The 19,444-nt window shown below is 45.2% G+C and overlaps 1 protein-coding gene across 1 annotated transcript; it reads right to left on the bottom strand.

Moving 5' to 3' along the window:
• Positions 1 to 13,174: 13,174 nt before the first annotated feature.
• Positions 13,175 to 13,708, bottom strand: LOC112898013 (dentin sialophosphoprotein-like). Its single transcript, XM_025966428.1, has one exon. The coding sequence runs from the start codon at positions 13,706 to 13,708 to the stop codon at positions 13,175 to 13,177; it is 534 nt and encodes a 177-aa protein (XP_025822213.1).
• Between the last annotated feature and the right edge of the window lie 5,736 nt (positions 13,709 to 19,444).

Genomic DNA, 19,444 nt, shown 5'->3' with positions numbered 1-19,444 from the left:
GACGGTCCGCCACTGTAACTCTTTTTCGTTCCAGAAAGGATGTTCTCTGGTCTGTCTATTGTGTGGCCCGCGGACGGTCCGCTCCTGTGGTGCGGACGGTCCGCAGGCACTCTGATAAATTGATCCAGAAACATTGTTGTCTCTGCTTGTTCCTCTAGGTTGAACGGCGGACGGTCCGCCCCTTGGTGGCGGACTGTCCGCTGGCTAATTCCAGGATTGTTCCAGAGACCCTCATGTCTCTGGAGTTGTGGAACACTTAACTGCGGACGGTCCGCCGGTTGGGGGCGGACGGTCCGCCGGTTGGGGGCGGACGGTCCGCCGGGGCTGTAACGGCTAGTTCTGACACGCATTAAATGCTCTCTGACTCTCTGGTTTATAACGGCGGACGGTCCGGTTTTTGAAACCGGACGGTCCGCGATCTCGCAGAAAAGACTGTAACGGCTAGTTTTTGATGGGATGCCTATATATACCCATTGCCCGGCCCTTGGGTCACTCTCTTGGCCATTTGGACTGCATTCTTGACCCTCTAGAGCTAAGACATCCCTCTCTCTCACACACTTGCTAAGGATTTGCATTTTTGAGAGTGAGAGTGCTTCCTAGTGCATTGCATCAAGAGGTTGAGCTTTGTGGCACTAGGGAATCTTCAAGCAAGGTTTATTGGCTTGTTACTCTTGGGAGTTGCCGCTCCCTAGACGGCTTGGAGAAGGTGATTTCGTGGAGCTTCTTGAAGGAGATTGTTGAGAAGCCCCGATTTCGATTGTGAGAGGTTTTGTGCTCACCTCACCGGAGTGGTGAAGAGCAACTCTAGTGAAATCGAGGTGTGGAGTGGTTCCTTGTTTCTAGCCGGCTCAAGATCAAGAGGTTCTTGATAGAGGAGCGGTTGATTCTTGGAATCCACCTCAACGTGGATTAGGGGTGACCGGCAAGTCATCGACACCACGGGATAAATTTGTGTGTCAAGCTTGGTTATTTCTCTAACTCTCTTTAATTGTTGTTACTTTGAGAAATTTACTTTTCTAGAGCTTGAATTGTATTTTGTCACCCTAGGTTGCAAACCTTTCTAGACATAGTAGTAGCATGACATAGGGCTTTCTTTTGTTACTAATTAAATTTCTCTAGTGTTGTTGGTTTTAGTTTTTAAACCGCCTATTCACCCCCCCTCTAGTCGGTGTTCTTGATCCTACAAGTTCTATGATAAACTTGATATCTCTGTCTGGTGGCATTCCAGGCAAGTCGTCTGGAAAGACATCGGGATATTCACAAACGATAGGGATATCTTTTAACTTAACTCCAGTGGTAGCATAAGTACAAGGGTTAAGGTGTTGCTGTTGTGGAAGATAGAGAATGGTTGACTCATACTCAGGTGATTCTATTCCCACAGTTCGGGAAGGGATATCTAAGGACACATGATGCTGGTTCATCCAATTCATACCCAAAAGGACATCCATTCCTTTTAGGTCTAAAACTAGCAAATTTGTTTTGATTAGATGACTACCCAGCTGAATTGGTACCCTTCTACAGATTTGATTGGATAAAATCTTACCACCAGGAGTTACAATCCTATAAGCTTCATTTATACAACAGATATCCAAGCCCACCTTAGTCCCACAATCCATACTGATAAAACTATGGGTGGCACCAGTATCGAAAAGAACAATAACGGGATGATGGTTGATAGAAAATGTACCCGTCATTATCGGTGCCCCTTCAGGGAGTTCGGAGAGTGTGGTGAGGTTTACCCTTCCTTGGCGGACCTGGACCACCTGTCTCTTGCTCTTGTCCTTGTTGGTTGGATTAGATGTTTGCCCTTGGAAATATTTCCTAGGTTGAGGGCAATCCTTGATGAAGTGGGACGGGCTTCCGCAATTGAAACAGCGATAGTTGCTGTTTCCTTGATTGGCTGGTGGAAAACTCGGCCGTGGGCCTTGTTGTTGCTGCTGCTGAGGTTGAGGTGTCGGTGGTCGATTAAATCGTGCCTGTTGGGGTGGTCTAGCTACCCATTTACCAGGCACATTATTTCGAGGCAGGGATCGAGGAATGGTGCTTGGGACCAACCGATACCTTGAGGGTTGCGAAGTTGCAGGCCCTGCTGGGGTCTTCCTTCTCTTTTCCGCCCTGTGGGCTGAAATACAGTCCTCCTGGGTGATGGCCATATTGACTAGCTCATTGAAACTATCAACCTTTACCAAATTCAGCCGTTCTTTAAGTTTGGTATTCAGGCCTCGACGAAAACGATCCCTTTTACGGGCATCGCTATCTGCATGGTACCCAGCATATTGGCACAAGTGATTAAAAACTTGTGCGTATTGCATCACGGTACGGGTTCCTTGAGTTAGATTCAAAAATTCATTGAGCTTTCGCTCAATGAGGCCTTCAGGTATATGATGCGCTCGAAATGCAGTCCGGAACTCATCCCAGGTGGTGACATGATCTGCAGGCTGCATGGCATGAAAATGATCCCACCATAAACGAGCTGTGCCACGGAGCTGCTGGGCTGCAAAGAGCATCTTGTTCTCATCCGAGCATGGAGCTGGCAATAAGGCGAACTTAGACTCAATAGTACGGAGCCAAGCATCGGCGTCAAGAGGTTCATCCGCCTTGTAGAACAATGGAGGCTGCGTACTAAGGAAGTCTTGATAACTGGCCGCTAGAGGTTCATCGCGGCCTCGGGATTGTTGACGGAGGTGGCCCATTTGAGCTTGTACCAGTTGATTGAGAAGCTCTGTTTGTCGGGCCATAACTTCGGCCAGATTTGGAGGTGGGGGTGGTGGTTGCTGAGAACCACTGGCCTGATCTGTCCGAAACCCTTCCGGGGTTCCACGAGTAGCTCCCACCATCTGAAATAAAGGAGATATCCATTATCAATAACATCCCTACTCCAAATTTCAGATGATATAAAATTTCCAAACAGGAATGCAATTCTTATGCTCCATTCAACCCACTCATTCGGATACAAGAAGATAAAGGAAGATATTAAAACACTAGATTTGGATTACTATATAAACATTAGTGATCCTTACATCTTACATCAGCACCCTTAGACTATTACAAGCCGCTACTTAACTACGCATGCCACACATATACACAAGGGCTCCAGATCTAGGCAAACTATACATTACCTATTTTACACTTTACTACACTAAGTACAACTAGACTGGCACCCACTTAACCTAAAAGTCATCTAAGTTACCCACTGACGACTGGCTACCAGAAGAAGAATGATGGGGACTGAGAACAGGGTCTCCGTGCTCAGAGTCAATTTCGGAGACTCCTGCGATTTCTTCAGGATCTTCCTCTTCTTCTGCGGCGGGTGCTGGTACTACAGGAGGTGCAGGCTGCTGTTGAAGTTCATTTATATGCGCATTGACATCATCAACTTCGAGGATAAGATCTTGGATCTGTTCTTGAAGAAATTCAATGATCGTGTTGCGTTGAGTAATAATCGCATCATACTGTGGAGGTTTCGTATAATCAAATGTCCTTAAGGATTCCCAAAGTAAGCGAGGAAATCCTTCCCAATGCAAGGCATCTGTATGGAGATGTCCTGCCGGATCCCAAAAGACGTTAAGAGGGGCTGCCATCTGCAATAAGAATGCAAATGGTAAGACTTGTTACTTTGCTGAGAAATCACCGGATAAATGGAATAGGATGGTTGAATCTGACAACAACAAAGGCTGGAAATCAGATCGATACCTAAGATACTTAAGACTTACCATGAAAATCCTATCAATCCTTTCTAAAGACTAACAACACGCTATTCCCCCTTAACCGAAACATACTTTGCATTCATTTATTTAATAATGCATGCACGTACTATTCGTTCTCACAACCAAAACAACTGTCGAATAGCTTCGGACTTACGTAGTTAGTTTCGGTGGCATAACACATACGGCACTCCCTAATAACTAGTCGATATATCCTATCCGTCTTAACCTAGAAATCGTGGTTAGCGTACCTGCAAGACAACACACATATATATATATATATCATGAACCTTTCATGGCAGCACGACATGAAAGCGTCCCCAAACAGTATTGTTCACTATAGAAACAGCATCTGTACAATTACCGCCGTACAGACAACGTTAACATACGTTATCGAAACAACGTATTCACGGGGGTACCGCAAAATGCGGGGGTATGAACAGCGATCGCCATACCCTGCGCCGAACCATCTACTCCCAATATATTCAACCTAAGTTGATATATTGGCAGCATCTCAAGTAGGCCACTACTTGAGATTCAGCGTTCGATTCGCATCACCGACAGGAAGGCCAAGCTCTCTCAGTTGGCTGAGGATCCTTACCTTCTTACCTCCGTTCGTAGATGTCGTTACAGGAAATAAAATTGGATTGTGCAGGAATTTAAGTTTTGACGGAAAGTAGCGCTGCAAGTCAGATTTATATATATACTCTAATTGCCACCTGATACTTACCCCATATATAAATCCCTAGGGCTTTACGTTCTAAGTATCAACCTTAACGAATCCAACGTACTTTATAAACTCATTTGTTGGCAAACTTTTATCTAAAAAACCCTTTTTAAGAGCTTCTCCAGATGTATAGGTAAACCTGCAGCTCTGATACCAGCTATGGCAGAACCGTCTGAATTATTCCGGCTCAAGTGCGCTAAAGATCGCCGTACGTCTGCAATCAGCTTAACGCACTTCAAACGGAACAATCCCTTGGTCTGTCGGGTCTCCGCCCGATACAACCACGGTTCAACAGGATCGAAGCAGGTTTACCTCGCGCGAAGGCGAGTGCACATCACAGAATAGCTCATCAACTTTTAATTTACAGACATTCATACATTATTACAAACCGGGTTCAAACATAAGTAAACTTATACAAACGGTGTTTAAACTAACAAGCGTAACAGCTTGTCCAAACTCACAGCGGAAAGGAAATGAACACGCGACTACTCTCGTCGCAAAGGTGAACACCATGCTCAGCCCAGGGCCTGGTGTCACTCCGGAGGGTCACTGCCAGCCGGGGACGGATCCCACTCCACGGACCAGCCAAAAGGAATAGAAGTTGGCCATGCAGGGTTGTCTGTGAGGTTCTCAAGTGTTATACCTGCAAATGATACTAGTAAGACTGAGTATTCTAATACTTAGCAAGACTTACCCGGGGTTGGGTATACTTTAGCCCGTAACTAGACAAATGACGGCATTGTAAGGGCTCTGGGTTTATTTTCAGCTGAAAAGCAACAAAGAGTATGAACTACTTTCAAGTTTTAGCTTTCATTTTCTAGTTGAATATTTATTCTAGATTAGCACCTACGCTAAACAAGCAATGTAGTGATTATCATCCATCAAGATTATCCATCATTGGTTACACTTCTTACTCAATGTGGTAAAAGGGATAAGCAGTCTCATGCATCGTGAGAGGCGGACGATTCTTGAATCGAGATTCAACCTTGCAAGGTAAACCTAACACACACGCTTGGAACATCCACAAGTTGTTCCGAAGCAACCTTTTGCCTTTCTTTCCGACTCGTGGACAGGCCACCACAAGCGACTTGTAGGACCGTACGCACATCACTCGTGCAGGACATACGTCTGTAGCGCGACTACAAAACCCGTATTCCTGTCTGCCATGCAGAACGTACTCCCACAGGTCGGTGCGTGTGAACATAACATAAAGATCGAGTGGTGGGAGTATATCCACTTACCGGGCGGATTGGTTACTAGGCTTACCGCTTTACCATATTTCGCGGCATGTGGCTAGTACTGTTCAAACGCTTAGCCACCACTACCACACATATCGACCTTATCAGCTTTTATCAAAACAGACAGGGTAAAACCTCAGGTCATGATACAGCACATGACCCTGTCCGTCATCCTTATAGTGGTTGCAGAATTGTAAACAAGCAACTCCTATATCGCGCGAGTGACAGGAAATCACCCGACTTCTACCGGTCCTATTAGCGGAGCATCTATCCGATAAGGACTCAGGTACAGTACATTGGATTCCTAGGATTCATGCATCTAGGGTTTCACCTCAACTTCTAGACTTAATGCAAGATATAATATAAATAAACGTAGACGGTAGTTTAAATAAAGTAATGGGATATGTCCGGGGCTTGCCTTCTTGAGTAGGGTTGGGGGCAGGAGTGTCAGAGGCTTCCGAACCTTGGTTCGGGGCTTCAGTTAGTTCCTCGATGGCTTGGGTTGGAGCTTCAGAAAATCCTTGGTCTTGTCCTAAGACCAACTCGTAATCTCCGTCGTCGAGCGTCGTTGATTCTATATGAGATGCAATAAATTATGTAAAGTAAGATTTAAATTGAGGATCTTATGTTACAAAAGTTGTGATTCACTAAATTAGCACACAAGAATTTATAGAATAAAGAGAATTTAGGTTTGAAACACGATTTATAAAGGAATTATAAAGATATTGCTAAATTGTTGCAAACAAGAACTAAAATATTTAAATTTGAATTTGAAGTTAAACCCAAATTTAATTTCAAAACTTTAAGCAAAAGATCATAAAGTTTTGGAAATTTATTTACACATCAAACATTAACACATTAGAGAATAATAAGAGATCTTAATTAGAAAGGGTTATACAACATGCTTAATTAATATTTCAGATTCGAAATGCCCAATTTAAACGAAGTTAAGTTTAAAACAAATTTGAGTTTGAAACTTTGCACAAAGCTACCTAGAGCTTATAGAACATTCATGCCAAACTTCATAAGCAACAAAGCATGAAATATCAAAGTTAAGCATAAACTACCCCTTGATCTTAGGTTTAAAATAGAGGTAAAAGTATTTTGTTTCAAACTAAACTTCATTAACAGAAGTTATAGAGTTTGAAATCTAGTTTCTAACAAAACTAGTTTTGCCATTTTTGAAATTTTCTGTGAATTGCTATGAATTTTACAAGACAGAATATGTACACACATGAAATAACAGCCACTCTTTTACAAACCAGCCCCTACATTTAACAGATAACCCCCTGGAAAGAATTTACACAGAGCAATTGGATCCACGGCCACGGTCGGCGGGGAGGAGCTCGGGTCCGGCCAAAATTCCGGCCATGGGGTCGACGGCGGCGAGGGGCAAGGGGAGGGAGAGCACGAGGGGACTTTAGGCTACCCACTGGTGGTCTTGGGCGGGCTTGAGACGGCCGGAGGAGGGCTGCCCGCGGGAGGCCGAGCCGGCGGCCGGAGATGTGCGGCGGCGGCGGTGCTCCGGCGTGCAGGGGAGGGAAAGGCCGGGCTGAGAAGCTGCAGTGGTGGACGAGGAAGCTAATGGTACAGTCGGTTTGGGGAGGAGGAGGACGGAGGGGGAAGCTCCACTACGGACCGAGCTGGGCAGTGCTAATGGAGGAGGCGGCGGCAGTAGGGCGCACGCGAGGAGGTCCGGGGTGCTTTTATAGGCAATTGGGGTGAAGGAAGGGAGCCAAGGCGAGCTGAATTTCGACCTTGAGCCGCTACGGGGGGGGGGGGGTGAACCGGGGATTGCGGCGGCAGCAACAGAGGCGCCGGCGAGCGGCGCTGGCAACGCGCAGGCACCGTGGCGCGCGGGCAAGGCGCCAGCAGCAGGGGCTAGAGCGGTGGAGGGATGGTGAGGCGACGCGTGGTCGAGGGGGAAACAGGGGGTGGGCGACGGCGGCCAGGAGCGGCGCACTGCGCCGGCGGCAGGGCGCCAGAAGCAGGGCAGGGGAGCAGGGGCGCCAGGAAGAGGAAGGGGGTAAGAATTGAGCCGGGGACTGATTTGCAATATCAGAGAAAAATAGGGACCTCACTGAAAAGAACTTGCAACTTTTAAACCAGTGCTCAAATGGAGATGGTCCAAAAAGCAAAAGTGCATAATTTTTCAAACTCTACCACTTCTCTTTAAGGTTCATCTACAGTTGAGCAACAGTTTTGAAGATTCTCTAAACTTAGTAATATTTTCAAATTTCATGTAAATCCTATAGATAAAATTACTTTCACATATATATCCAAGGGTAATTTCTCCTATTTTTGCAATTTAACCACAGGTTAATATCTTTTGCAAAAGAACCCTCATGTTTTTAAACTTTTCCCTCCATTTCCACTCATTTTACATAAAAGGACCTCTAGTTAAATTTAATTACATAAATAACACTTTTTCCTTAACATTGCACATATTAAGCACACCTTTGCCATATTTTGCACATAAAAACCTACCAAAACTCTAGGGTGTGACCATGCTATTTACCTGAGTGTCACAAACCGGTCCCAGAAGCGAAGGGTACAGCGGCTGCGTAGCCTGGAAGAAGCCGAAGCCCAATACTTGGAAACATTGAGGAAGGCGCAGCCAGATTTGGCAGAAAAGTTCCATAATCCTCGAAAAGAAGAGAGTTCTTCCAAGAAGGTATGGCGGCCCAGGAAGTCGAAAGCCGATGTGAAGACATCGGCTGATGCACACATGGTGTTTGTTCTCCCTGTAGAATTCCATGCGCCAGGCCGTGAGGAGGTACCAGTGGCTCAGCTTGACTTGGGACCACGACCAGTTATATTCGAGAAGCCCCGAGAAAAGAATTACAGGCACCTGAAAGCCTTATACCTCAAAGGGTACATAAACGGCCAACCCGTCAGCAGGATGCTAGTCGATACAGGAGCAGCAGTCAATATAATGCCATACGCAATACTGCGCAAGTTGGGGCATTCTGTTGGTGATTTAATTAAAACCAACATCACGCTAAGTGACTTCAACGGACAAACATCAAAGGCACAAGGAGTTCTCAGCGTGGATCTGACGGTGGGAGGTAAAACTGTTCCTACGTCGTTTTTTGTGGTCAACAGCAAGGGCTCGTACACCGTTCTGCTTGGGAGAGATTGGATTCATGCCAATTGCTGTATTCCTTCTACAATGCACCAATGTCTAATTCAATGGGATGGAGATGAAGTAGAAGTAGTCCACGCGGATGATTCTGCCGAAGTTTCACATGCTGCCATGAGTGGCTGGGACGCAGAGGACCAAGAACCAATCTCAGGAATCAGCTTGGAGGGCTGCGACCGTGTGGAGGCTACAAAAAACGGGGTGAGGCTAGTCTTATCCACTGGCCTTACAGATTAGATGGGGTGCCAAAGTCGGTTTGCACCAAAGAGACAGGAGAGGCCTATCCCCGCGATCGGCCCCAAAAAATAGAATTCGAGTTATTTTTGTCATCCATGTTACATTATTATTCCGTTCACAAAGAAGCCCGCTCGAGCAGCTGGCTACGTGTTAATTGTAAAGAAGCACAAGTTAATGAAAAGAACAAGTCGGCCGATCCCTGTGATCGGCCAAATCCTTCTGTATCATACTCATTGTTCATTTGCAGTATCGACTTGATGGATGACGGAAAACTAGGATACGGATTCACATCTGCTGACGAGCTAGAAGAAGTTGACATTGGTCCTGGGGATAAGCCACGACCAACATTTATCAGTAAGAAGTTAAATCCGGAGTTAAGAGAGTCGATGATATTATTGCTAAAAGAATATGCAGATTGTTTTGCTTGGGACTACACAGAGATGCCTGGGTTGGACAGAAGCATTGTTGAGCATCGGCTCCCTCTCAAGCCAGGATTTCGGCCGTTCCAGCAACGAGCGTGGCAAATGAAGGCCGAAATCCTGGAAGAAGTCGAAAAGATGATAGAAGCAGGCTTCATCAGGACTTGCAGGTATGCTGAATGGATTTCCAGTGTTGTACCTGTACAGAAGAAGGATGGCCGGTGGAGAGTCTGTGTAGACTTCAGAGATCTCAATAGAGCGACACCAAAAGATGAATACCCGATCCGGTTGCGGAAACGTTGATTAATGCAGCTGCTGGTCATAAGATGTTGAGTTTCATGGATGGCAATGCTGGTTATAACCAGATTTTTATGGCTCCAGAAGATATTCATAAGACCGCATTCAGAGTGCCAGGTGCAGTGGGATTATTCGAGTATGTGGTCATGACTTTTGGGCTCAAAAATGCCGGTGCCACGTATCAACGGGCCATGAACTACATGTTTCATGATTTAATTGGCAAGCTGGTGGAAATCTATATTGATGATGTGGTGGTGAAATCTGCATCAGCTAAAGGACATTTAGGAGATCTATGGCGAGTTCTGGAACGAACTAGGATGTTCGGGCTTAGAATGAATCCTAAGAAATGTGCTTTTGGTGTATCGGCCGGTCAGTTCCTGGGTTTTCTGGTTCATGAATGAGGAATCGAGATCGGCCTGAAGAGTTAAGAAGCTGTAAAAACAATGGTGCCACATACTACGAAGAAGGAACTCCAACAACTCATTGGTAAGATCAACTTTGTTAGGAGGTTCATTTCCAATCTGTCAGGGAGAATCGAGCCATTCATGGAGTTGGTGAAAATTAAAACCAATGACGAGTTCCGCTGGAGGGCAGAACAACAACAGGCGTTTGAAGAAATCAAAGAATATTTATCTAAGCCGCCTGTGTTAGTCCCACCCCAGCAGGGTAAGCCATTCTATGTTTATTTGTCAGTAGGTGACACTTCCATTGCTTCAGTAATCATACAAGTGCAGGATGGCAAGGAGAGAGTTGTTTTTTATCTCAGCAGGAGGATGATGGATGCAGAGACAAGGTACACTAAAATCGAGAAACTATGCCTTTGTCTATTCTTTACTTGTACGAAGCTCCGCCACATCCTGCTTTCTGCCGAGACAATTGTCATCTGCAAATTGGATGTTATCAAGCACATGCTGTCGGCCCTGGTGTTGAAAGGCCGACTCGGTAAATGGATGTTGGCCGATCTCGTTGCAAAAAGAACCAGCTCAGACATATCGGCGCTTTCCATCCGCGCATGGGCAATGTATTTTGATGGGTCGATCTGTGGAGATGGTTCTAGCATAGGTATCTTGCTCGTTTCGCATCGGGGGGGCAACATATTTCTTTTCGATCACATTTCCAACACCTTGCACCAATAATCTGGCCGAATATGAAGCGGTGCGTAAAGGTATGGAGTTACTTTTTGAAGCTGGAGCAGAGGCAGTAGAGGTTTTCGGGGATTCAAACTGGTCATTTCTCAGCTCACGGAGACGTACAGATGTGAAAGCGAGTTGTTGTTTCCTTTGTGGAGACAATGCCAGGAGTTAATGGCCCAGTTCAGATATATAAATTTCTACTAGATACCAAGGGTACAAAATTCTGAGGCCAATGATCTTGCTCAGATGGCTTCAGGTTACAAGGACACTGCGGATGTAGCCGATCTTCCAGTACACCTGCTGGATCAGGACGATTGGAGAGCCGATATCTTCAATTACTTGAAGGATCCGGCTCGGGGGGGCACTTAAGAAGATACGCTACAGAGCCATGAAATACGTCTTGATAGGGGACGACTTGTTCTACAGGACTCTGGAAGGATTATTGCTTAAGTGCTTAGGGCCGATTGAATCCAATCGGCTTTTACATGAAGTCCATGAGGGTACGTGTGGTACTCATCAATCAGCCCACAAAATGAAATGGTTGATCAGGCGTTCGGGATATTATTGGCCTGATACGCTGGAAGATTGTTTCAAGTATTATAAGGGATGCCAGGCCTGTCAGAGGTTTGGAAAGATACAAATAGTACCAGCATCGGCAATGAATCCTATCATTAAACCTTGGCCTTCAGGGGTTGGGGCATGGACATGATCGGTAAGATCAATCCTCCATCAAGTAGAGGCCATCAATTTATCTTGGCTATCACAGATTATTTTACCAAATGGGTAGAGGCTGTGCCTATGAAGTCGGTAACATCAAGGGACGTCATCAATTTTGTCAAAGAACATGTTATCCATAGGTTTGGGATCCCTCAGACCATTACAACAGATGGAGGGTCGGTGTTCATATCTGATGAATTCAAAAAGTTCGCTGCCGATATGGGGATTAAGTTAATCAGATCATCTCCATTCTATGCTCAAGCAAATGGACAAGCCGAAGCGTCCAATCAAAGCCTGATCAGGTTGATCAAGAGGAAGATTGATGAATATCCACGGCGTTGGCATGAGGTATTGTCAGAGGCATTATGGGCTTATCGTGTTTCATGCCACGGGGCAACAAGAACTTCACCATATCATCTGGTATATGGGCAGGAGGCCGTATTGCCATGGGAAATTACGGCCGGTTCAAGACGAATAGAGTTTCAGAATGAGTTGACTGCTGAAGAATATGCAGCACTAATGAGCGACAATGTGGAAGATATTACAGAACTCAGGCTTTGGTCGTTGGAAAAGATCAAGGAAAATAAGGCCAAGGTAGCCCGTGCGTACAACAAGAAGGATAAACCGAAGGAATTCCAAGTTGGGGATTTAGTATGGGAAGCGGTGTTACCATTGGGGACTAAGGATGCGGCGTATGGTAAATGGTCTCCAAATTGGCACGGGCCCTATAGAGTTGATCAAGTTCTGCCGGGGAACGCATACATGCTTGAAGAATTAGATGGTATTAAATTTCCAGTGGCTGTCAATGGTCAACACCTCAAGAAATATTTCCCGAGCATGTGGGAAGACGAGTAATGAAGCCGATGTAATGCATCAAGCTATGGACTAGTATAATCAGGGTATTCGCAAGGATATAATCGAGTACTTTGCAGCACATCGAGTCGATCTCGTCAGGTACTTTGTAGGCTGCAAGATAGCATTCATCGAGTACTTTGGAAGCCGGTGCAATGCATTAGGCTGCAGGATGGAATAAGATGAGCAAGTAGAGGAAAAGCAGTACCGGCCCATACACAGAATTGAAGGTTGAATAGCCAGATGCTAAACCATCGACTTCAGAAGCAGTAATTGGGTCTTGCCAATTCTGGGTCTTGATAAAAACAGAGGGGATGATCGCAGGAGTCCCTTGATCTTAAAAGAATAGGTTCGACTTCTTCGCGGGTTTTTCCTGGTACTCGTATAGTTTGACCCGATTGGGGGAATGGGATCCAACAACAAGGAAAGAAGTCGATTGCAGAGTACTCTTGTTATTAGCAGGATTATTCAAAAGGTACTCGAGTTCTTGAGATTTTTTCAACCCAGAATAAAAGAAAAAACTCGGGATTAGATCGGATAATTCAAGGGAAAGGACCGATGCGATGCCATCGGACTTTAAGATTAAAAGTCAAAGATTGGCGTGCCGAAACAAAAGGATTTATTTGCAAAAGGTGATTACAAAAGAAGCCGATCTACCGGCTCTGCGCGCAATGACGGAAGGCCCTATGAACTACCACCAGTAAGTCCCTAGGGTCTTGCGGCGCTCGTACGGGGGAGGCACGCTGTGTCGTCGTCGCTGTTGCCATCGCCGCCGCCAGTGCTGCTACTGTCATCGCCATCATCGCTGCTACGACTGGCATCATCCCTGGAATCCTCATCGTCCTCTGAAGATGACGATCCGCCATGAAGGTATTCTCCTGTTGCCGAATCATCATCTGAAGAAGTAATCTGGGTATCTTCTTCCGAAGAAGAAAAGAAGTCGCCATCCCAGGAGTCGTCGTCATCTTCGTCCAGAGCCCCGTAAAGAAGGATCTGGAGGTCTTCACCGTCGGTCAGGGACTCGTCGTCCTCTGACAAAGTGCTAAAGTCCCACTCCTCTGCGTCCCAATGCAGAGGAGCGAGATCTTCGTATGAAGCTATTGGATCAAACTCCGGTGTTGCCTCCTTGGAGGTTTCAGAGTCAGGAGAAGTAATGGAGATGGTTTTAGAGTCAGGAGAAGTGATGGAGATGATGAAAGAAGACGAAGGGGAGTTGGAAGAGACAGAGGAAGAGGAAGCCATTATCAGGGGATGCAAAGTGTGCTAGCACGGCTAATGCACGAGGAAAAAAGATGGGTGGAAGTAAATCCGCTGATGCCAGTTTATAAAAGCAGAGATGGAAGGCGAAGCGGCGTTATCGCGATTCCCGAGGGAGAATTCGAAGGGGTGCATCCAAAGGGATTGGAAGGTAGTGCGTGTGTACAGTCCTTGGAAGTCGAAGGGCCGCGTCTAACGGCATTGGGAGCAGTATGTGCGTGCACAAGTCCGAGAAGTCGAAGAGGCAATGGTTTTGGAATTATCATTGCCAAAACTAGGGGGGCATGTGTAATCGCCATAATTTGACTGGGCCAAAGGATGGGCCAAGAGCAACATGGGCTGAAGGAAATCATCGTAATGATCTGCGAATCGGCCTCTGTGCAAACGTGTCAAGGGTCAGGATGGCTGTGTATCTAAGGATAGTTTAAATATAGTAAGTTAGAGATTGAATCGTAATCAGCTAGGGTTAGTTAAGATCAAAGTGTCCGGACTATAAATATGTATCGTGAGAATCAATAAAAAAAGGAATTAATCATCCACAACAAACTCTCGGCGCATCGCCACCCCTTTCTAAGGGCTTTTCTCCAGGTAATCGACATGCTGCTCCGATCATGTCCTGCATGGTCGGAGCAGCGTTACATTTATCTGTTTATCCTTGTGTTACTCGTACTGAAGCATTTTTGATGGCGAGTAGCACTAGTTATCTTAAACGATTATGATGCTGCAATGGTTCTGAATAGTAAATCATACTTTGCTTGCTGTTTGTAATCGTTTAGCTGTCCTGACGTTCGATTTCGAGCGCAGGGGCAGCACCTTGCTCTGTTCTTGCTTAATAGATCTAATCTTTTATGGTAGTTCTTCGTACTACAAAGAATTGGTTTATATCCGTATGATTAGGCCCTTCAAACAGGTTAAATGTTCCGGCTGCATGTTTGGTGCCTTATGATAGCCTAACGAGGGATTGTTCCGGGAATCGACTTGTTAGTTGGTTTTTAGGCCTCTTTTTGGGTTAGCATATTGTTATCTTTCATGTTCGTTAGGCTTAACCACGCGTAGGATGTTCCAGTTATATGGTGAAAGCTTTACCGTCGCAGATTAGATTAACTTAGTAATTGCAGAGCATGCTTTTGTCTTTTTCTATCGGATTCGTACAAGGCGTTCATATGTTTAGTAGATCCGATCTGTTAAACATGGCAATCGGCTTCTTCTAGCCGATTCTGACAAGTACCCGAAGGTCCAACCTGGCACGAGGACAGGTTTGACCAAGTACAATGACTCCGTCGGCTTCTTTAGCTGATCTCGAGAGTCATTGTAAGAGCCGATCACGGCTCGGACTGATGTTTAATATGTCTGTGCATGCAGGAAGATAGCTGACAAACGACTTCTACACCTTCCTGATCAGGTATAGGTCAAGTGGCACGCCTAGCACTTCACCAAGCCAGGGCGTGTGCCGGATTCTTGGGCCGTTGACCGAGGGACCGGGACCCACCAGCAGTCCCGGAAGCCTCCCGACTCCTCGTGTTGCCTGTCGCTGCTCGCCAGTGGGTTTTGACCGACAACACATTCTAAATGCCCTCCCAACTAAACCTTGCTCCGTCGCGTGTCTTGTACAATTAGTGGTGGGTCTATGAAATTAGGGTGCCACTAGTTTTCTTAACTTGATGAGTTTGTATCGAATACTTACACGCATAAAGGGTTGGTAAGCTTAAAAAAGGTCATCTTAACGGTTAAGGACCTTGGGGCATAAAGGTTGGGAGTCGAGACATAGAGATGTCACCCAACAACAGGAGTCATATGTGATATGATTAGCAAAGAGTTGCTTGCCGATCTACCTGTCTTCTAGCGGTGATGCTAAAGCTCACTAGTCGACTTGATTGTTGTGGGTCTTAAATCACTAATTATCAATGGAGGGATATTGATTTTAGTGGGAGTAGATTCTGTTAAATGTTTAATGTGATTTACTCTATCATGGATACGTTTGTCTTAGTATTTTGCATTACTATTTTGTTGTAGTTCAGTGGCACCCAGCACCACCACATCTTTTACTTTGCGTTCGATCATTGAGAAGGATAAGTTGAATGGGACTAACTATACGGATTGGATCTATAACCTGAGAATTGTTCTCAGGGCTCAGAAAAAGGAAGACATTCTGGATACCCCATTACTAGAAAAGCCTGCTAATGATGCAACTGTTGCTGTCAAGAATGCTTACAAGAAAGCATGCGACAACAATCTTGAAGTGAGTTGCCTTATGCTCGCTTGCATAGTACCCGAGCTGCTGATGCAGTTTGAGACAAACCATGAGGCGCACGATATGATCGTGGCGCTTCAGGACATGTTCATGACACAGGCCAAGACTGAAAGGTTCAATGTGTCCAAGGCCTTTGTTGAGAGCAAGCTGGCAGAGAGTGCAGCAGTGGGGCCGCATGTGATCAAGATGGTTGGATACATGTAGAGGTTAGAGAAGCTGGGCTTCCCACTCGGCCAAGAGTTGGCCACTGATTTCATTCTTGCATCTTTACCGCCGAGCTATGGGAACTTCATCTTGGACTACCACATGCACGGGGCTGAAAAGGGCTTGAATGAGCTATGCAGCATGCTCAAGATAGCAGAAAGTGACATCAAGAAGAGCACGGGCGGCGGCCATGTGATGGCAGTCCAGAACAAGCCTAACTTCAAGAAGAAGGGTACTTCTTGGAAGAAGAAGGGCAAGGCTAAGGTTGAGAACCCCACGCCGAACCCAGATCCTAAGGCTAAAACTGGACCAGCTGCTGACACTGAGTGCTTTCACTGTCATGAAAAGGGTCACTGGAAGATAAACTGCAAGGTGTAATTGGCTTCTTTGAAGAACCGTGGAAGTAAGAGTACTTCCAAATCAGGTACCCTTACCGTTTATGTTATGGATATTTTGATTGTTGATTCTTTCGTCAATTCTTGGGTATTTGACATCGGATCAGTTGCTCATATTTGAAATTCGATGCAGGGGCTGACAATAAGTAGAAGCATGGCAAGAGGAGAAGTTGATTTCCGCGTGGGCAATAATGCAAGAGTTGCTGCGTTGAGCGTCGGGACGATGCAGCTCCACCTCCCGTCAGGATTTATTATGGAGTTGAATAATTATTATTTTGTTCCTAGTTTGAGTGGAAACATTATATCTCCTTCATGTTTGATGATGGATGGTTATTCATTTGCGAGTGAAAACAATGGTCGTGTGATCTCTAAGAACGATATGTTTGTGGCTTCTACGCCTATTAAGAATGGGTTGTTTGTTTTAAATCTTGATGATTCACCTATCTGTAATGTAAGTGCTAAAAGGCTTCAGCCTAATGATTTGAGTCCTACCTATATGCGGCATTGTCATTTGGGTCATATAAGTGAGAAGCGCTTGAAGAAGCTCCATTCAGATGGGCTTCTAACTTCGTTTGATTTTAAATCATACGAGACATGCGAAGCTTGTTTGCTAGGCAAGATGACCAAGACACCATTCATAGGTTTTCCTAAGAGAGCATTGGACTTGCTGGAACTCATACATACTGATGTGTGCGGACCAATGAGCACGACGGCTAGAGGAGGATTCCGATACTTCATAACTTTCACTAATAATTTGAGTAGATATGGCTATGTCTATTTGATGAAGCATAAGTCTGAAACCTTTAAAAAGTTCAAGAAATTTCAGAATGAGGTTGAAAATCAACGTGGCAAGAAAATTAAGGCCTTGCAATCTGATCGAGGAGGCAAGTATTTGAGTCATGAGTTTAGCAATCATTTGAAGAGTTGCGGAATTGTTCCACAACTCAAGCCGCCTGGAACACCTCAAAGAAACGGTGTGTCTGAGCAATGTAATCGAACTTTGTTGGACATGGTTCGGTTGATGATGAGCCAGTTGGACCTACCGTTATCATTTTGGGGTTACGCACTAGAAACAGCAGCTTCCACACTAAATAGGGTACTGTCTAAATCCATAGTTAAGACACAATATGAGATATGGACTGGGAAGACTCCTAGCTTGTCTTTTCTGAAAATTTGGGGATGTGAAGTTTTTGTCAAGCGACTTCAGTCGGACAAGCTAACTCCCAAATCGGATAAGTGCATATTCGTGGGATATCCAAAGGAAACATTAGGGTATTACTTCTACAACCGATCAGAGGGAAAAGTGTTTGTTGCTCTGAACGGTGTTTTCTTAGAGAAAGTTTCTCAAGAAGGAGAAAAGTGGACAGAAGGTGTATCTTGAAGAGGTTCAAGATGAGCCAATCGGGCAAGATTCAACAAGTGATGCTAATGTAGCAGAACAAGTTGAGATACCCGTGGCAAGAGAAGCACCACCGCAGCCACGAAGGTCGGCAAGGCTCCGCGCGGCACGCAAGATATTATTGTTGGACAGTGATGAGCCTGAGACATATGCAAAAGCGATAATGGACCTAGATTCCGAGAAATGGCAGAGTGCCATGAGATCTGAGATAGACTCCATGGGAGACAATCTAGTTTGGAACTTGGTTGACCCGCCTGATGGTGTTAAAGCCATGGAGTGCAAATGGATCTATAAGAAGAAGAAAGATATGGATGCAAATGTTCACATCTATAAGGCTCGACTTGTCACAAAAGGGTTTAGACAAGTTCAAGGAGTTGACTACGACGAGACATTCTCTCTCGTAGCGATGCTTAAATCTATTCGGATCATTCTAGCAATAGCCGCATATTTCGATTATGAGATATGGCAGATGGATGTCAAAATAGCTTTTCTGAACGGAAACCTGGATGAGGACGTGTATATGATACAGCCCAAAGGTTTTGTCGATCCGACCAATGCTGAAAAGGTATGCAAACTTCAGAAATCCATTTATGGGTTGAACCAAGCATCTCGGAGTTGGAATATTCATTTAGATGAAGTATCAAAGGGTTTGGTTTTCTTCAGAACGAAGAAGAAGCTTGTGTTTACAAGAAGGAAAGTGGAAGCTCTGTTGCATTTCTGATCCTATATGTAGATGACATATTGCTGATTGGGAATGATATTCCTATGCTGGAATCCGTAAAGGCTTCACTGAAAAATAGTTTTTCCATGAAAGACTTAGGGGAAGCCACATACATTCTGGGCATAAGAATATATAGAGATAGATCTAGAAGGCTTATTGGATTAAGCCAAGATACTTACATTGACAAGGTGTTGAAACATTTCAGCATGGAAGAATCAAAGAAAGGGTTCTTGCCTATGTCACACGGCATACATCTCAGCAAGACTCAGTGTCCTTCAACGATTGATGAGCTGGATCACATGAGCAAGGTTCCATACGCTTCGGCAATTAGATCTATCATGTACCCGATGATAAGTACATGCCCAGATGTCTCATGTACTCTAAGTGCTACAAGCAGGTACCAGTCTGATCCAGGTAAGAGTCACTGGACAATGGTGAAATACATTCTTAAGTACTTCAGAAGGACTAAAGATGTGTTCCTAGTCTATAGAGGTGAGGAGGAGCTCACTGTAACGGGTTACACTGCTGCTAGCTTCCAATCCGACAAATATGATTCAAAGTCGCAATAAGGATTTGTGTTCACATTGAATGGTAGTGCTTTAAGTTGGAAAAGTTTCAAGCAGGATACCATAGCTGATTCTACAACGGAAGCCGAGTACATTGCAGCTTCGAAAGCTGCAAAGGAAGGTGTTTGGATGAGGAAGTTCCTCATAGAGCTTCGTGTGTTTCCGAATGCGTCCAGCCCATTGAA

Source organism: Panicum hallii, chromosome 1 (genome assembly GCF_002211085.1).
Source record: "Panicum hallii strain FIL2 chromosome 1, PHallii_v3.1, whole genome shotgun sequence".
Lineage (NCBI taxonomy): Eukaryota > Viridiplantae > Streptophyta > Magnoliopsida > Poales > Poaceae > Panicum > Panicum hallii.
Note: the sequence above shows the minus strand (reverse complement) of the source record. Positions and strands in the feature narration are given on the sequence as shown.